The sequence below is a fragment of the Periplaneta americana genome, chromosome 1 (genome assembly GCF_040183065.1).
Source record: "Periplaneta americana isolate PAMFEO1 chromosome 1, P.americana_PAMFEO1_priV1, whole genome shotgun sequence".
Taxonomy (NCBI): Eukaryota; Metazoa; Arthropoda; class Insecta; order Blattodea; family Blattidae; genus Periplaneta; species Periplaneta americana.
The window spans coordinates 41,627,845-41,645,554 of NC_091117.1; the positions used below are offsets into that span (position 1 = coordinate 41,627,845).

Consider the following 17,710-nt stretch of genomic DNA (forward strand, 5'->3'; position numbering starts at 1 on the left):
TATAGACACCCAGGGACTTTTCTTCTTCAAGGAAAATTCCCCGAGAGCCGAATCCAGGAATCGAACTCGAGACTTCCAGATCAGGAAGCCAGCATGCTACCTCCAGACTGCGGAGCCAGTCAAAGTAGCAACTCTAAAAACATTTGGGTTTATTAAAATACTGAATATATCATTATTCCGAAACCAGTAAGTCTAGAACTGGATATACCGTCAGTTATTTTCGTAAAAAAGCAAATGAACAGTATTGATGCGATTAAATTGTCACGCAAAATGTATACTTCCTGTCTCTAAAAGGTAATGGATAGGTAAGCTACCGTACTACTTCCTACACGAGAGGACAATTGAAACTCCACAGCTCGACTGGTCCGCATTTTAATTTAATACGTGACAATGCTCTACCAAACAGACGTGATGACCTAGTTGTTATCATGCCAACTGGTTCATTCCGTCCTCGCCGAGTTCTGTTTACACAGGTATATTAAAGTCAACAGCAATATGGTGCTTAGATAGACTAATGAAACCCATTTGACGATCTCTTCCAGATATAAATGATGCATTTTCTTCAGGACGCATGCGTATTAAGGAAACGACTCTGTTCATAAAAAGCACTTAAACGTATTAGCTGTATACTTGGGAGGATGAGGACTGAAGACACTGGGAGCGCTTAGTAGCCGAGTGGAGCGGGAGCGATGTCAGCCAAGAGCGACAGTCCTGCCCTGCCAGAGCTGGTCGAGGAGAATGAGGAAGACGACGCCGCGACGGCATGTTGTCCTGTTCACGAACATGGAAACACGGATTCTGCGCAGGATAACTTCCATTTCAAGGTAAAGTAATTTATATTATTATTATCATTATTATTATTATTATTATTATTATCGTTATTCTTAGCGCTATTATTATTGTTATTATCATCGTTAATATTACTATCATCGCAGTTATTATTTTATTTTTTTCATCGCTAGGCCTATTGTTATTATTATCATCGTTATTATTATTATTATTATTATTACTATTATTATTATTATTATTATTATTATTATTATTATTATGTCTCGTGACGAGAATATTCTACGAAATGGAACTATAAAAATGGGAGATTTACCCTTCGAAGAGGTGGAAAAATTCAAATATCTTGGAGCAACAGTAACAAATATAAATGACACTCAGGAGGAAATTAAACATAGAATAAATATGGGAAATGCCTCTAATTATTCGGTTGAGAAGCTTTTGTCATCTAGTCTGCTGTCAAAAAATCTGAAAGTTAGAATTTATAAAACAGTTATATTACCTGGTTGTTCTGTATGGCTGTGAAACTTGGACTCTCACTTTGAGAGAGGAAGAGAGATTAAGGGTGTTTGAGAATAAGGTTCTTAGGAAAATATTTGGGGCTAAGAGGGATGAGGTTACAGGAGAATGGAGAAAGTTACACAACGCAGAGCTGCACGCATTGTACTCTTCACCTGACATAATTAGGAACATTAAATCCAGACGTTTGAGATGGGCAGGGCAAGTAGCGCGTATGGACGAATCCAGAAATGCATATAGAGTGTTAGTTGGGAAGCCGGAGGGAAAAAGACCTTTGGTGAGGCAGAGATGTAGATGGGAAGATAATATTAAAATTGATTTGACGGAGGTGGGATATGATGATACAGTAGAAACTGGATTACTCTTGCTTAGGATAGGGACCAATGGCGGGCCTATGTGAGGGCGGCAATGAACCTCCGGGTTCCTTAAAAGCCAGTAAGTAAGTAAGTAAGTAAGTAAGTAAGTAAGTAAGTAAGTAAGTAAGTAAGTAAGTAAGTAAGTAAGTAAGTAAGTAAGTAAGTATTATCATCATCGCTGTTATTATTTTATTATCGCTATTATTGTCATTATTATCATCATTATTATTACTATTATTATTATTATTATTATTATCATCGCTGTTATTATTTATTATTATTGTTATTATTAATCTTATTATTATCATCGTCATTATTATTACTATTATTATTATTAGTATTATTATTATTATTATTATTATTATTATTATCATAGCTGTTATTATTTTATTATTATCGCTATTATTATTGTTATTATCGTTATTTTATTATTATCGCTATTAATTTTAATATTATCGTTATTATTGCTATTATTATCATCGTTATTATTATTAGTATTATCATTATTATTAGTATTATCATTATTATTAGTATTATCATAGCTTTTATTATTTTATTATTATCGCTATTATTGTTTTTATCGTTATTTTATTATTATCACTATTAATTTTAATATTGTCGTTATTATTGCTATTATTATTATTATTATTTTTATTATTATTATTATTATTATTATTATTTTATTATTATTATTGTATGTCCGTTTTTTAACCCCATTTTAATAATTTTAATAATAGCGAGGAAGATAAGTTTCATTATAAAACTATTAATTTCAGTCAGTATCGTATTTATGTGTCCCGCGCCGTGGCGTCGTAGTCTAAGGCCTGGGACTCGCGTTACGAAATGCGCGCTGATTCGAGTCCTAATGGGGGAAGAAATTTTCTCATGAAATTTCGGCCAGTGTATGAGACCGGTGCTCACCCAGCATCGTGAGGCACTTGGGGAGCTACGATAGGTAGCGAAATCCGTTTACGCAAACCAGCTATAACGGCTGCGAAGCTCATCGTGCTAACCACACGATACCTCCATTCTGGTTGAATGATCGTCCACCTCTGGTTCGGCATGTGGCCGTGAGGTCAGCAGTCGACTAGTCGGTCTTCGCCCTTCGTAGTGCGACAGTGGAAAAGTGAAGCACGACTTTGTAGTTCCATGGCCGGGACGATTTAAATATCTGATATGTATAGCAATAATAATAATAATAATAATAATAATAATAATAATAATAATAATAATAATAATAATAATAATAATAATTAATTAATTCTAAAGCAAAACCTCTTCAAGGATTTTAGAAACTCTGAGCATGTATAATTATTATTCTATATTATACCCATCATTTATATGCGTAGATTATTGCGAATGAATTATGGTTTTACATGTTTAAGATTCTTAGGACCATATTCATAGACATTCTTAGCGCGGGCTTCCGGTGGATGATCAGCGAACTAACGTTTTTCGTATTCATAAACGATTGTGAGCGATATATGATATGATATGAATCTTGTACAAATAATCAGTCGATAGCCGGGGCTAGTTTAGCACGCTCATAGCGCGGGCTAGCCAATTGTCTATGAATAGCACCCTTAAAGTTTCACGTAGTTCTGGACACTATCGTTAGATAACGGTCATTCGTTATATCGTGAAACCGAATACAAGCGTGCTCCGTAGCTTACAGTAAGAACCTTATGGTGGGGCTAAGGGAGCTGGCTAGCTGCGAGTGGAATCGTTGCGTGGGAGGGAAGCTTCTCAGTCAACTTTCTGCTTCCCCGCACGCGCAGTTACGTTTCTCGAGATAACAAATGGCCTTTTTTTTTAAGTTGGCTATTTAACGACGCTGTATCAACTACAAGTTTATTTAGTGTCGATGAGATTGGTGATAGCGAGATGGTATTTGGCGAGATGAGGCTGAGGATTCGCCATAGATTACCTGGCATTTATCTTACGGTTGGGGAAAACCTCTGAAAAAGCCAACCAGGTAATCAGCCCAAGCGGGAATCGAACCCGCGCCCGAGAGCAACTTCAGACCGGAAGGCAAGCGCCTTAACCGTTTGAGCCACGCCGGTGGCTAACAAATGGCCTATAATGGTTAGTTAGGTTAGTTTAGGCTAATTAAGGTTAACTTAGTTTTGCTTGGGTTAGTTAGGGCTAGGTTATGTCAGTTCAGGTTGTGGTAGATTATGTTACGTTACAGTCGAAGTTATGTATTTCCGAATTTTTTTTGTTACCTTTCGAAAATTGAATATGCACTTGTCGTTTATGAAAATAAAGTGTTCGAAAATCGTGGAGTGGTTGACTAGTTGATTTGAATTGACTAGTAGCTAATAATAATAATAATAATAATAATAATAATAATAATAATAATAATAATAATAATAATAATAATAATAATAATATAGTATTATGACAATAATAACGGATTGAACGTACATCCAGTTTTTTTATATTGATTTGAGTTGACTAGTAGCTAATAATAATAATAATAATAATAATAATAATAATAATAATAATAATAATAATAATATTATTATTATTATTATTATTATTATTATTATTATTTAATTACAAATGGCTTTTAGAGAACCCGGAGGTTCATTGCCGCCCTGACATAAGCCAGCCATCGGTCCCTATCCTGAGGAAGATTAATCCAGTCTCTATCACCATATCCCACTTCACTCAAATCCATTTTAATATTATCCTCCCATCTACGTCCCGGTCTCCGCAAAGGTATTTTTCCTTCAAGTCTCCCAACTAACACTCTATACGCATTTCTGGGTTCAGCCATATGTGCTGCATGCCCTCCCCATCTCAAACGTCTGGATTTAATGTTCCTAATTATGTCAGGTGAAGAATACAATGCGTGCAGTTCTGCATTGTGTAACTTTCTCCATTCTCCTGTAACTTCATCCCTCTTAGCCCCAAATATTTTTCTGAGCACCCTTAACCTCTGTTTTTCTCTGAAAGTGAGAGTCGAAGTTTCACAACCGTACAGAAAAACCGGTAATATAACTGTTTCATAAATGTTAAATTTCAGTTTTTTGAAAGCAGACTGCAATAATAATAATAATAATAATAATAATAATAATAATAATAATAATAATAATAATAATAATAATAATAACACGAGACACGACAGCCCATGAATGACCAGCCGGCTGCTGGTCTCAAGTCAACATGCCGAAGCAGAGGTGGACGATCATTCAACCAGAATAGAGGTACCGTGTGACTAGCATGATGATCTCCCCAGCCGTTGTAGCTGACTTTCTTAACAGGATTTCGCTACCTGTCGCAGTTCCCCAAGTGCATCGCGATGCTGGGTGGACATCGGTCCCATACACTGGCCGAAATTTCGTGAGAAAATAGGCCTAAAATAAATTCATAGTGTCATTTAAAGAAACAATGTTAGTACTCGTATCTCATTAATAAATAACGCTACAAGGTTGTATCCCCAACAGTATTATTTCCCCCTTTCAGTTGTACACTTTTTTTAGTAGGTTATTTTACTACGCTGTACCAACATCTCAGGTTATTTAGCGTTTGAATGAAATGAAGGTGATAATGCCGGTGAAATGAGTCCGGGGCTCAGCACCGATAGTTACCCAGCATTTACTCATATTGGGTTGAGGGAAAACCCCGGAAAACCTCAACCAGGTAACTTTCCCCTACCAGGAATCGAACAAGAGCCACCTGGTTTCGCTGCCAGACGCGCTAGCCGTTACTCCACAGGTGTGGACTGTGCGCCTTTTGTATGGCACAATTTTTCGTTTTGTGCTTGTGTGCAAAATTATTTTGGATGATCAAGATACAGTAAATGGAACACTTTGTATAGCCTATTAGCCTACCAGCATTGCAATGTCGCCTCTCATTGAATATGCTAACAGACGATTTTTTCTTGCGTCGCAGCTTTCATGGTCGTATGATGTAAAAAAATGAAGAATAACAAATATTTCTATATCGTCGTTGTTCCTATATGCAAAATATAAAATTTTTCAGTAGGAAAAAAAAACACGTTTATTCATCCTATGGCAGCCGTACATAGGAGACTGTGAATTCTTACATTTTCGAAACAAAGAAATATAATTACATATAGGAGATTTTATTATTTCCTGTATCACTATTTAAGTTATTTAATAGAGCAGAAATCTGAAACTCGATAAATATGTCACATAGGAGTTATTGCACTAACAACGACGATATGTAATACTACATACACGCAAACTTGCTGAAAATCCGAATTTCAGGAAATTTACGAATATATTTGCAGTATTGTAATTAAAATTTATAGGATAGCATAAGTCCCTACGGTGTTTCAGTGCTCTAGACCTTCAGCTTGCCACTTCAGTTGTCCTGATTCGAGTCCGATTAGACCTGAGATTTTTCATTGAAAAATCAATGGTGACATTTTTGTGAATAATTTCATAGTTGAGTTTTTTCGGGGTTCTCCCGTTTGCATACGTTAAGCATGAACATTATTCCTTTTGCATTCTTCACAGGGCCGGTGAGGTGATGAGTCCCGTATAGTGTGACATATTTTAGGAATAATGGAATGAGTGAAGTACCGTACTTGTACAGGGACATCATTTTATTTTTACTTCAATTTTTATTGTACCTGAGTTTTTGAATGTACTTCACTCCCACTCCCTCTATTAGTAAACTTCCAACTGTTCTCCTCACAGAACCAAGCGTATATAGTCAAAGTCGCCTTAAGGTCGTAATAAACACAAACAGTATTGAGTTAGTGAGTATAGTACGTTCCAGAAATATGTTCGCGTTTTCCAGTGACGAAAGAGTTGTCAATATTGAATCATATTTTCGCACAGGTACTGTCGTCCGTTTGCCTACGTTCCATCCCGATTTCCCTCACCCACAACTGTTTAAAATAACTTAAATAAAAGTAATTAGCTGTCACGTGATTTCCCCCCTTTCTACGATCCTGCGACATAACCACATACAGTAGATAGCATGTCTGAGTAAGGTTATCCGTGCGGGTCGGACTGAGGTGAAGATTGAATTTACAGTACGTAAGGTACTCTTTCATATAATAGGTATAGAATTATTTCAACAAGAGTTACTAGTACGAAGGACGAAACTGGTAATTGGAATTAGATGCAATAGTCTATAGTGCGATAATATGCACAAAAGAACTGAAGCCTGTATCTAAATGAACGACTACCATTTTCAAAAATGTGTTTAAATATCCATATTATGATTATTTTTCAATTTAACTTCATTCTCTATATTGTACGCTAATGTGTTGTAGACAGTATAATATACACTGCATAATGAATACGTCCACATGGATAACTCAGTTCGCGAGTAAAAACACTTATTGTTAATACTGTACTGTATTTTGATTAAACAAAAACGTAATGAAAATTATCAAACTCAGAATTACGATATCTCCTAGTTTACGTAAATGGATGAACTACTTTTCTTCCCTCCTATTCTTAGTAAAGTGATTTGTTTGTATTTTACGACAGAATCATCGAACTTCAATCGTGGAAGGGGGTAGCAAACGGTGTTTCCGGCTATGAACCGTTAATCCAAAGGTATAGCCAGGTTAATATTAAAAATGTTAGTAAAAATAAAATGATGTCCCTGTAGAAAACTTGCTCATACTCACTGTAGTACCTGCCCGGTTTTCTCGCCCAGTTTGTATTTGGACGCTGGATGACATCTGCAGCAGAAAGCGTCGTGTATAAAATAACTGACAACTGTACAGCACCATCGCGATCAGGATTCGGTTCGCGGCTTGCGGTTGCAGTCCGCTGTAATGATGCAAATTGCGATAGTAGGATTACAAGCAGTAATTATATCCTGAGCCTACAAGTGGACGGCTTTAAGTCGTTATGCCAAGCCATTTGGCGTAATGCCTGCTGCTTGTAAGCCTACGATATGCGGAGGGAGATAAATCACCCTGCACGTGTTATGGCGTGTGTATCGGGACAGGCGCGCGGATTGATTTCAATTGAATTGTCAGACCTCATAAGGAGCGTGTGAATTAATGATTATTCCAGGAACTTGACGAAAACAGCTGGTGTGTCGAGAATCTGGAGTTTAATTAAATACATATTTAATTATTCAGTATTGATCTTTTTTTATTTCGCTTAACTTTTTAATTATAAAATATCAATAACTAATTGGTCCTTTTTTTCGTAAAGAAACTGTGTAAGATACACTTTTAACGTTTGATTAAAAATTGTCTAAAGATATCAGTAAGAAAAACAAAGACAATGGGATTTAGAGGAAAACATCCAGTGAGATCCAAAATTATTTTAGAAAATCAAAGTATTACTACTAAGATTTATTTCAAATCATCCGTCCTCAAGTGAGGTTGACCGCTGGGATCCGGAATTAACAAACATAAAAGATAAAGGGAAATGAAACGAGCAAAATAATGATTCGATTTGTGCATTAAAACAAAAATTTACGTGTTAACATATAGATGATAGTGTAGAATTTGAAGAGAGGCCTTCAGAATTTCCATTACAATCTTCTGAACCTCATAAAAGGGAATTTTAAAGGATTTAAGGATATTACATGTAAATTTTGGTAAACAACCCCTCGCTCCAAATAGTAAGCCTGTAACATCCCAGTTGTAAAGCGAAACGCCATATTTTTCACTGAGGTATGGAAGACAAGGTACATATTTAGCTCGCTTGTCATCATTTATCTGCAGTGCTTGATTTGTGTCTCGTTCAAAGCAAATCGTAGGGTCTAAGACCATCGCTTTCTGGGTTCTTCTATTGATGGCAATTATATCGACTCTTCTATGAGAATCATCTTCAGACACACAATGAATCTCCTCATGTACTTCCCATCCTCTGTTTCTTAGCAGGTTGGCAATTGCTGTTGTCTAGTTTCAAATATTTGGGCTGTGATATTAGTTACAATATGGAAAGAGACATCGATTCTAAAATAAATAAATTTCAGACGGTATATGGAACAATACAGAGAACGTTAAAAAATAAAATTAAAAAGAAACAAAAGTTAAAACGAATAAAGTTATGGCGATTCTCACAATATTGTATGGATGTGAAATTGGGCTGCAACGAAAAAACAGAAAGATAGAAAACAGGTGGCGGAGATGAGGTTCCTCAGACAAGTTAAAGGGTGTACAAAACTTGATAGAATTAGAAATGAGGATATAAGAGAAGAATTAAAAGTACAGTCTTTATTGGGTAAAGTCACGAATTATAGACAAAAGTGGATTAAAGACATGAATGGAATGAGTAAGGAGAGATATCCATTGTTAGCAAGAAATTGTCCACACCTGTGGAGTAACGGTCAGCGCGTCTGGCTGCGAAACCAGGTGGCCCGGGTTCGATTCCCGGTTGGGGCAAGTTATCTGGTTGAGGTTTTTTCCGGGGTTTTCCCTTAACCCAATATGAGCAAATGCTGGGTAACTTTCGGTGTTGGACCCCGGACTCATTTCACCGGCATTATCGTCTTCATCTCATTCAGACGCTAAATAACCTTAGATGTTGATAAAGCGTCGTAAAATAACCTACTAAAATAAAAAAAAAAATAAGCAAGAAATTATCAAGCAAGAGGAAGGCGTGACGTCAGTAGAGCTAGAAAAGATTGGGCTGATGAATTACGAAGTCGGAACGGGCAATTGCCTAATCCTTGGAGTGTCGATGATGATGATGCTGATGATGATGATGATGATTATGATTAAAAATTGACAGAGGATTTAAGGAAATCTCAATGCAATGAATTCGTGAAACGTATACCGGATGTAACTAGATTCTGGTAGACCCCAAATATATTTTGTGCGAGATCGTGCGTATTTGGTTGGTTTCCGCACAAAACCAATCCGCGGAAAGTAAAAAATTCCACATTCAGTATTCCAAACCTTACACATATAACAATTTCCCTCTTCTTACCGCTTAAGTAACATATTGATTTTACTGCTTTAGGTTTTTAACATATTATTTTTAGAGACGTTCAATATAGTAATAATTATAAATTGGAAACTTACCACTGCAATTTCACCTAAATTGCACTGTTAATTATTGTTTTTAAATATTTGCAAAAATTAAGTAAACTCTACAACTCCACTAAAGTTACTGCATTCGTGATGCAAGTAACATTAAGGAAGCCGTGAAAAAATCAACAAGATTCCAGACTCATCATAGACTGGGGGGAAAAAAGACAGACGTATATCACGGCCTGCTGGAGTGTAGTAAACACAGAAAACATTTTAAAGCAACAATGTTGAAGATAGATATTTTTGTTTTGCAAATTTGCCGTCATTGAACAGAAACCAAGATGGAGATTTCATTGCAACTAATTAGAAATTCGTCTTTCAGGTATGTAATAAACGATCTTCGCACAAAATAATGTACGATACACGAGCGGTATGTTTTCTTTAAATTCTCGGAAATTAAAAAAGCTCAACTACGTTTCGCTTTTTCAAACTTTTCCTCGAACATGAAAACTTCAACATACCGCCCTTGTAACGCATATTACTATTCCGGTTTTAGACATCGCTGAGAGTAATAGTGTTTTTACTGTAGATTTCTTCAGGAGAGAAGTCAAGATGCGTACCTTGTGAAAAGGTTCCAGGTAAAATTTACCAGCCAATTTTGCTCCGGTTTTAAATTAGCAAATTTTAGTAATCATCCCAATCAACTACCATCGAGATAATGAGTTCTACTTTACAGGTGCCCCTCCTCACATTAAACATGCAATTCTACGCATTGCCAAGCTAGCAGAGTACAGGAAGGTGTTCATGGACCATAATATGTATTGAAGCGTTAGCAAACAACCGACTGATATAACGGGCGACCCACCCACCAAACCACCGACGACCGCCTCATCAATAAATTGATCCAACAAATGATCAGAGTGACTTACCGACAGACCCAAATTCAACAAATGTACAATAAACCAAGTTGAGTATAATAATAATGGTAATGATGATGATGATGATAGTAATAATTCATTATGATTATTATTATCATTATTATTATTATTATTATTATTATTTATTTCATTTCAGGGACTGTACAATGCAGTATAAGAAAATGTCATGATAAAATAATAGTACATTATGCAACGACCCTATAATGGTAGTAATTAAGACGCGAGGATGTTTATGAAAGTCGCTTGCGCTCGTTTCATAATTTTCATACGAGCGTCTTAATTACCATTATAGACAAGTTTCATACGACTTTTTATGCTCGACCATATTTCTAACTTGAAATTATTCATAAGTATTCATGTTATTGTTATGTGAGTGAGTGCAATAGCCTACCTCGTGAATTGTGAGATGTGCGCAGACGCGAAAGTATTGATTTTTTCCGGAAAACGAATGTCGATGACCTTGATATAATCTAGAGAGTAAGATAAACATTAGTCTTGATATAACCTTGAAATTGAATTCGACATTGAAAAACGAGATGACAAATTGAATTTATTTGAATATTATTTACAATTAACGCTAATTATTATAGTAACAGAACATAATCTTCTGCGACAGTATTGGATTTCCAGCTTCCGTGACCTTTCGATAGTTGTCTTTCGACTGCATATCCAAAATAATCGAAAACCTGATCTTTAATGAATAGGTGTACTTTAATGACATGCATTAAAGGACTGCTACCAGGTGTATAATTACTACATTTCGGTAGGGTCGAGCATAAAAGCATTTAAATACTAGTGTAAAAAAATAGACTTACAAATAAGCAATATAATACATAAGTTACATAAAAACAAATATCATATAAAATTATACACAAAGAAATAATCACATTTTATAATACTATAGGGCAATTCTCCTTAAAAGCTACACAAATGTCATAAATGGCTATACGTTCTTTATATTGAGTTGAAATACTCTCCAATATTATATAATGACAAGTCGATTAATTTATTTTTAATTTCTATCTTAAAAATCCCCAAACTTAAATGTCTAATATTATCTGGTAAAACATTATAACTTATAATTATTTTTACAGATTTCTACAAAGTTGCTATTAGTTGTAGTGTAATTAGGCTACATTGTCCTTTTCTTAAATATTTTTATGCCTAGTAATAATAATAATAATAATAATAATAATAATAATAATAATAATAATAATATTAATAAAGCAAAAGGAGCATCTTCTGCTTGTATGGGGCAGAAACATGGACATTACGACGAAGTGAAGAGAAGCGAATAGAAGCATTTGAAATGTGGATATGGAAAAGAATGGAACGTGTGAAGCGGACAGACGGAATAAGAAATGAAGCTATGTTGGAAAGAGTGGGTAAAGAAAGAATGATGCTGAAACTGATCAGGAAGAGGAAAAGGAATTGGTTGGGTCACTGGTTGAGAGGAAACTGCCTACTGAAGAATGCACTGGAAGGAATGGTGAATGGGAGAAGATTTCGGGGTAGAAGAAGATATCAGATGATAGTCGACATTAAGATATATGGATCATATGAGGAAACAAAGAGAAAGGCAGAAAATACGAAAGATTGGAGAAAGCTGGGTTTGCAGTGAAAGACCTATCCTTGGTCAGAACACAGAATGAATGAATGAATGAATGAATGAATGAATGAATGAATAATAAGGCTTTTTGACTTCTTAGTACCTGTGCGCTAGTTTCTCCCAGCAGTTTGACGTAACAGATTAAAGTAAATAATAATTAACATACCAATTATGACATTATCTGTGCTTATGGGTATTAATATTCAGAGTTCCTATCAAGCCTGTTATGAGAAATACAATGTTAAAGGTATCTCGAAGAAAAAGTATTGTTCCTATAAACGAAAACATTCACCTTTCGGATACGCAATACAGTACTATGTACGCAGTAGTGGCGTGAGAATTTTCAAACTGGAAGGGGGGCACTGGAGTGGGCACACCAAAAAAAATAGAGGGGACAATGCAAGTAAAAAAATGAACATTGCAGTCTACACTATAAATAAATATTTATTCGCACGAAGACTTAACAGTTTCAATCACATTGCACTATTTACCATAGAAAAATTTTGGATTTTCCACTCCTTTACGCCTGTACACCTCTTTAGGATTTGTGATCAAGGGAAAACAGATAATAATTTTATTATACCAGAATATCAAATTGTACTTCGATTAGGGGACTTTAGATTTTCCTCTTACCCTTGGAAGTTACCCTTTGAAGTGAACTAAACTTTCCCTCTATGTCATATCAAAGAAATCTCCCACAAAATAGAAAAAAAAACTCTTTATCGGTCGTATCCCAGAACCAAATATTACTGCTTTTTAGTGAGTGACGGAGGAAGCCAAGGGAGGGTGTGGTTTGTCAACATTTTAATCTAGTTAATCTGTGTTTTTTCCTTGGCTGTGAAGGTTATAAGTGTGCAAAATTTGGTAAATATTGGTCAAAGTGTGTAGATTTGTATACATACAGCACACATACATACATACTAACATACATACATACATACGCAACATATTTGGGATACGCATAATCTTAGTTGGGATACGCATATTAAATATACATGTAAGAAGGCATTCTCTATTCTCCATTCACTAAAAAGATTGTATCATTATCCATCTAAATTAAAATAGACGCTGGTACAGACGCTCATTCTACCTCACTTCGATTATTGCGACGTTTTGTTCAGTGATCTCAGGATTGATTCCGCCCAGAAACTACAGCGTGTTCATAACGCGTGCGTCCGCTTCATTTGTAATGTTCGATACTATGATCATATCTCACATTCTTTCGAGAAGTTATCATGGCTTAGGTTACATGAGAGGAGAAATCTGCACTCACTTTCTCTCCTATATCGAATTATGCACACTTCATCCCCCTATTATTTATTCGCTCGTTTTCATACTCTCTCTCGCTATCATAATATTAATACTCGATCACAACGCGATAACACGCTAGAAATTCCACTTCACACATCATCTCTGTATTCCTCATCTTTCACTGTTGCTACCTCTCGTCACTGGAATTCTCTGCCGCCTGAAGTCAAGGGCTGCCGAACATTGAAATCTTTCAAATCCAAGTTAGAAAATTATCTTATGACGAGTTGCCAAACTAACTTACTATTATGACAAGTGTTGTATTGAATGTTTCCACGTATTCACATTTTTTTATGTTCTAGTGATACTTAACGTATTTTATATTTTTGTTTTCATATTTTCCGATAATGGTATGTCTCTAATGTGATAAGTTGAGCTATATATAAAAAAATTTTCCTTACTGTGTGTACTTAAAAATATTGTATTCATTGTATGCTTTGTACTGCACTATTTTATTACTACTATTAGTATTATTATTACTATTAGGCCTGTTATTATTTTATTATTATTTATTATTATTATTATCATTATTATTATCATTAATATTCTTATTTATTATTATTATTATTATTATTATTATTATTATTATTATTATTATTATTATTATTATTATTATTATTATCAATAATTGCCTTATTTTTTATACTTTGTAGGCCTCATTTATTTTTGACCTGCTGTTCACATTTTATTATGCTTTTTTTCTTTCCTTCTCTATGTTATATATTATGTCTGACTTCTTCTTACTTGCTGTTTACATTTTATTATTATTATCTTATTCAGTTTTGTGTGTACTTTGTAAATTTGTAGTGTTTCTGTAACGCAGTTTTTACTCCTGGTTGAGTGTTAGAGAAGGCCGTATGGCCTTAACTCTGCCAGGTTAAATAAATCATTATTATTATTATTATTATTATTATTATTATTATACATACATACATACATACATACATACATACATACATACATACACACATGTCTCTTTTAGTAATATTGGATATTTCTGATAACACGTAAATGTTTTCTTCTGCAGGTCCACATCGTTGTGAACCCATCTGGAGGACATGGGGCTACTGACGTCACTGTAAGCGGTGGACTCTCTCCTGCAGCGCGCCTGCAGACCAGGAAGCTGCCGCCGATTGTCAATCATCCGGCTCCAGGTATGTTACACTCTCGTACAGGCGTCTTAGTTTCAATTTGACAAATCTTTTTATCAGTGTGCTGTACAATGATGAGAGTTTCTCGGAAAGAGAGCAACATCATATCGGCTTTACAGGAACCTGAAATTACTATTAGAAAATATTTTTTTAATGTTGCGAAATATATCGTAACGAGCCAATATTTTAAAGGGTTTAAATTAATTGCTATGTAATGTATGCAAATCCTTATAAACCGCATTTATAACTCTGACTGAGACGCATTTTATCAGGAAATAACTTTCGTCACTGGAAAACGCGAACATATTTCTGGGACGTACTATACTCACTAACTCAGTACTGCATACGCGGTCTTGGTTCTGTGTGGAGGACGGTTGTAAGTTTACTAGTAGAGGGGGTGGGAGTGAAGTACATTAAAAAACTCAGGAACAATAAAAATTGAATTAAAAATAAAATGATGTCTCTGTATAATTAGACTTCGAACTTGAGGTCCTAGTTGGGGAGATACAGGTTAACTACCAGCGAAGCGTTGGGTGGAGGCGTGGGAACAGGCTGTGGCTTGTTTACTTTTCCATGTTCTATCCACTGTGCTGTCTGTCTAGGCATGGCTGACGTTGAAGGATTCGTACGTACTAGCACTGAAGCAGGGAGGGACATTTGGGACAACATGAAATCATTGCGATGACGAAAAGGAATTGTAATGGGCATACATTTTTAAATACACATTATTCTATTTCTTCCACAATAAAATAAAATGAAGTAAAATATAAGAAGGGGCGAAATGCATTATAACTTCTGGCAAAAAAAAAAATATATACCGTAATTAAATATTATATGAATTAAAATTAAAAATGAAAGAGATATTTGGAATACGTTAATTGAAATTAGTATTAATATATATTTTACTGATATATTTTAAATAGATGTCTTGTGATTTGGTGATATTTTATTATAATTCATTTGATTCTCAGTTTAATCTATTTCATTATCAAGTTAACATACAAAACTTTCATTTCAATTTCTTTCTGATATTAAATTCTCTAAGAACAATACGGTATACGAGTTATTTTAATTTTAAATATAATGTTATCTTTCTTTGTAATAATTTATTAAGCTATGAACTATATGCTCAATTTCTCCTCCGAACACGGGTGTCACTCATACGGGAGTTAGAGTTACAGGAAATAGAAAAAATAACATTGTTTTCTAAATGTTTATCTAAATCTTGTATCTTTTATAGTAATTTTATTTTAGGACAAGTTTTATTTCGTTTAACATCTATTTGGAAGATTTAGTAAAGAACTGTTTTCAAAACATGAGAGGAGTGCTAGTAGGAGAAAGAATAATAAAGTGCATAAGATTTGCTGATGAATGTTAGGTTATGTTTTATTTAACGACGCTCGCAACTGCAGAGGTTATATCAGCTTCGCCGGATGTGCCGGAATTTTGTCCCGCAGGAGTTCTTTTACATGCCAGTAAATCTACTGACATGAGCCTGTCAGGATTTAAGCACACTTAAATGCCATCGACCTGGCCCGGGATCGAACCCGCAACCTTGGGCATAGAAGGCCAGCGCTATACCAACTCGCCAACCAGATCGACTTTGCTGATGATATGGCGTTGTTAGCAGAAGAGAAGATGATACTAAGGGATATGCTACTGGAGCTAAATGACAGCTGTGAGCATTATGGAATGAAGATAAATGCAAATAAGACGAAGACTATGGTTGTTGGAAGAAAAATAAAGAAAGTACAGTTGCGAATTCTAAATGAGACAGTAGAGCAAGTGTACAGCTTAAAATATTTGGGGTGTACTATAAGCAGTAAGATGAGCTGGTGCCAGGAAGTCAAAAGGAGGATAGCAATGGCAAAGGAAGCTTTTAATAGAAAAAGGAGCATCTTCAGCGGACCTCTGGAAAAGAACTAAGGAAGAGACTAGTGAAGTGCTTTGTATGGAGTGTGGCATTGTATGGAGCAGAAACATGGACATTACAACGAAGTGAAGTGGGAAGAAAGAAGCATTTGAAATGTGGATATATAGAATGTGTAAATTGGACAGACAGTATAAGAAATGAAACTGTGTTGGAAACAGTGGGTGAAGAAAGAATAATGCTGAAACTGATCAGGAAGGGGAATAGGAATTAGTTGGGTCACTGGCTGAGAAGAAACTGTCTACTGAAGGATGCACTGGAACGGGAAAAGAGTTCTGGGCAGAAGAAAATATCAGATGATAAACGACATTAAGATATATGGATCGTATGAGGAAACAAAGAGAAAGGCAGAAAATAGGAAAGATTGGAGAAAGCTGGGTTTGCAGTGAAAAATCTGCTCTTGGACAGAACACTGAATGGTTGAACGAAGGAATACACTAAACGCTTCAATATGGAAATTCGTGAAAAATTAATTATTTCTGCAAAAAGTGAATCTAACACTTGATGTCACTGTTTTGTCATTAGATTAAAAAGGGTATCAATAGGTTACGGTTTGTTTCTGAAATATTATGTTGCCCCCTAACTACTTTTCAATCAGCCCTGGATTCTCATAAAGTGAAACAGTTGTTTGATCGGCATTTCATGGAAGTCGCTTGGTTTGGCAAATGCCAGATGCAAGTACCGAAATCAAATCTTAGCTAAAGCGAAAGTTTAAGGGGATATTAGATACGAGTAGCCTATATGCAAGAAATTCTTTCAGTACAAGGAAAATAAAATCGTATTATATAAATAGGTTGAATATGTCATTTTTTATCCAGGAAGGTGCACATTTCTCCTTAATAAAAAGTTGAGAAAATTTTGTAGTGACTCATACGTGTTTGATCCTATCAGTCACGTAGCTCAATTAGATTTTGCCGGTAGTTGAAGACTAATAGAGACTGGATTTTATAATTAAGGTAGGTATTCATCTTACATTTATTTTTTAAGTTTTCCGTCATACATGCTAAAATAGCGTATTATACATTCGCTTGGAAAAGATTGTTTCGTACTTGGATTCACACCATTAACTCCAGCTTTAGAGATGTCTTTTATCCTAGGTCCATACGTAAACCAGATTAGAGGCTGGTCTCGATTAAATTTATAATCAATTTTCCAGTCACATTGTTCTGGAAAAATGACAGTA

The 17,710-nt window shown here is 35.1% G+C and overlaps 1 protein-coding gene across 1 annotated transcript in view; it reads left to right on the forward strand.

Annotated features, from left to right (window-relative positions):
• The first annotated feature begins 651 nt into the window (after positions 1-651).
• LOC138694873 (probable 3',5'-cyclic phosphodiesterase pde-5) overlaps positions 652-17,710 on the forward strand; it is a 453,748-nt gene continuing 436,689 nt past the window's right edge. Inside the window, exons 1-2 of the mRNA XM_069819021.1 lie at positions 652-824; positions 14,474-14,600. Of these exons, the coding sequence (XP_069675122.1) occupies positions 690-824; positions 14,474-14,600 (262 nt within the window). The 5' untranslated portion in view covers positions 652-689. The remainder of the gene's footprint in view (positions 825-14,473; positions 14,601-17,710) is intronic.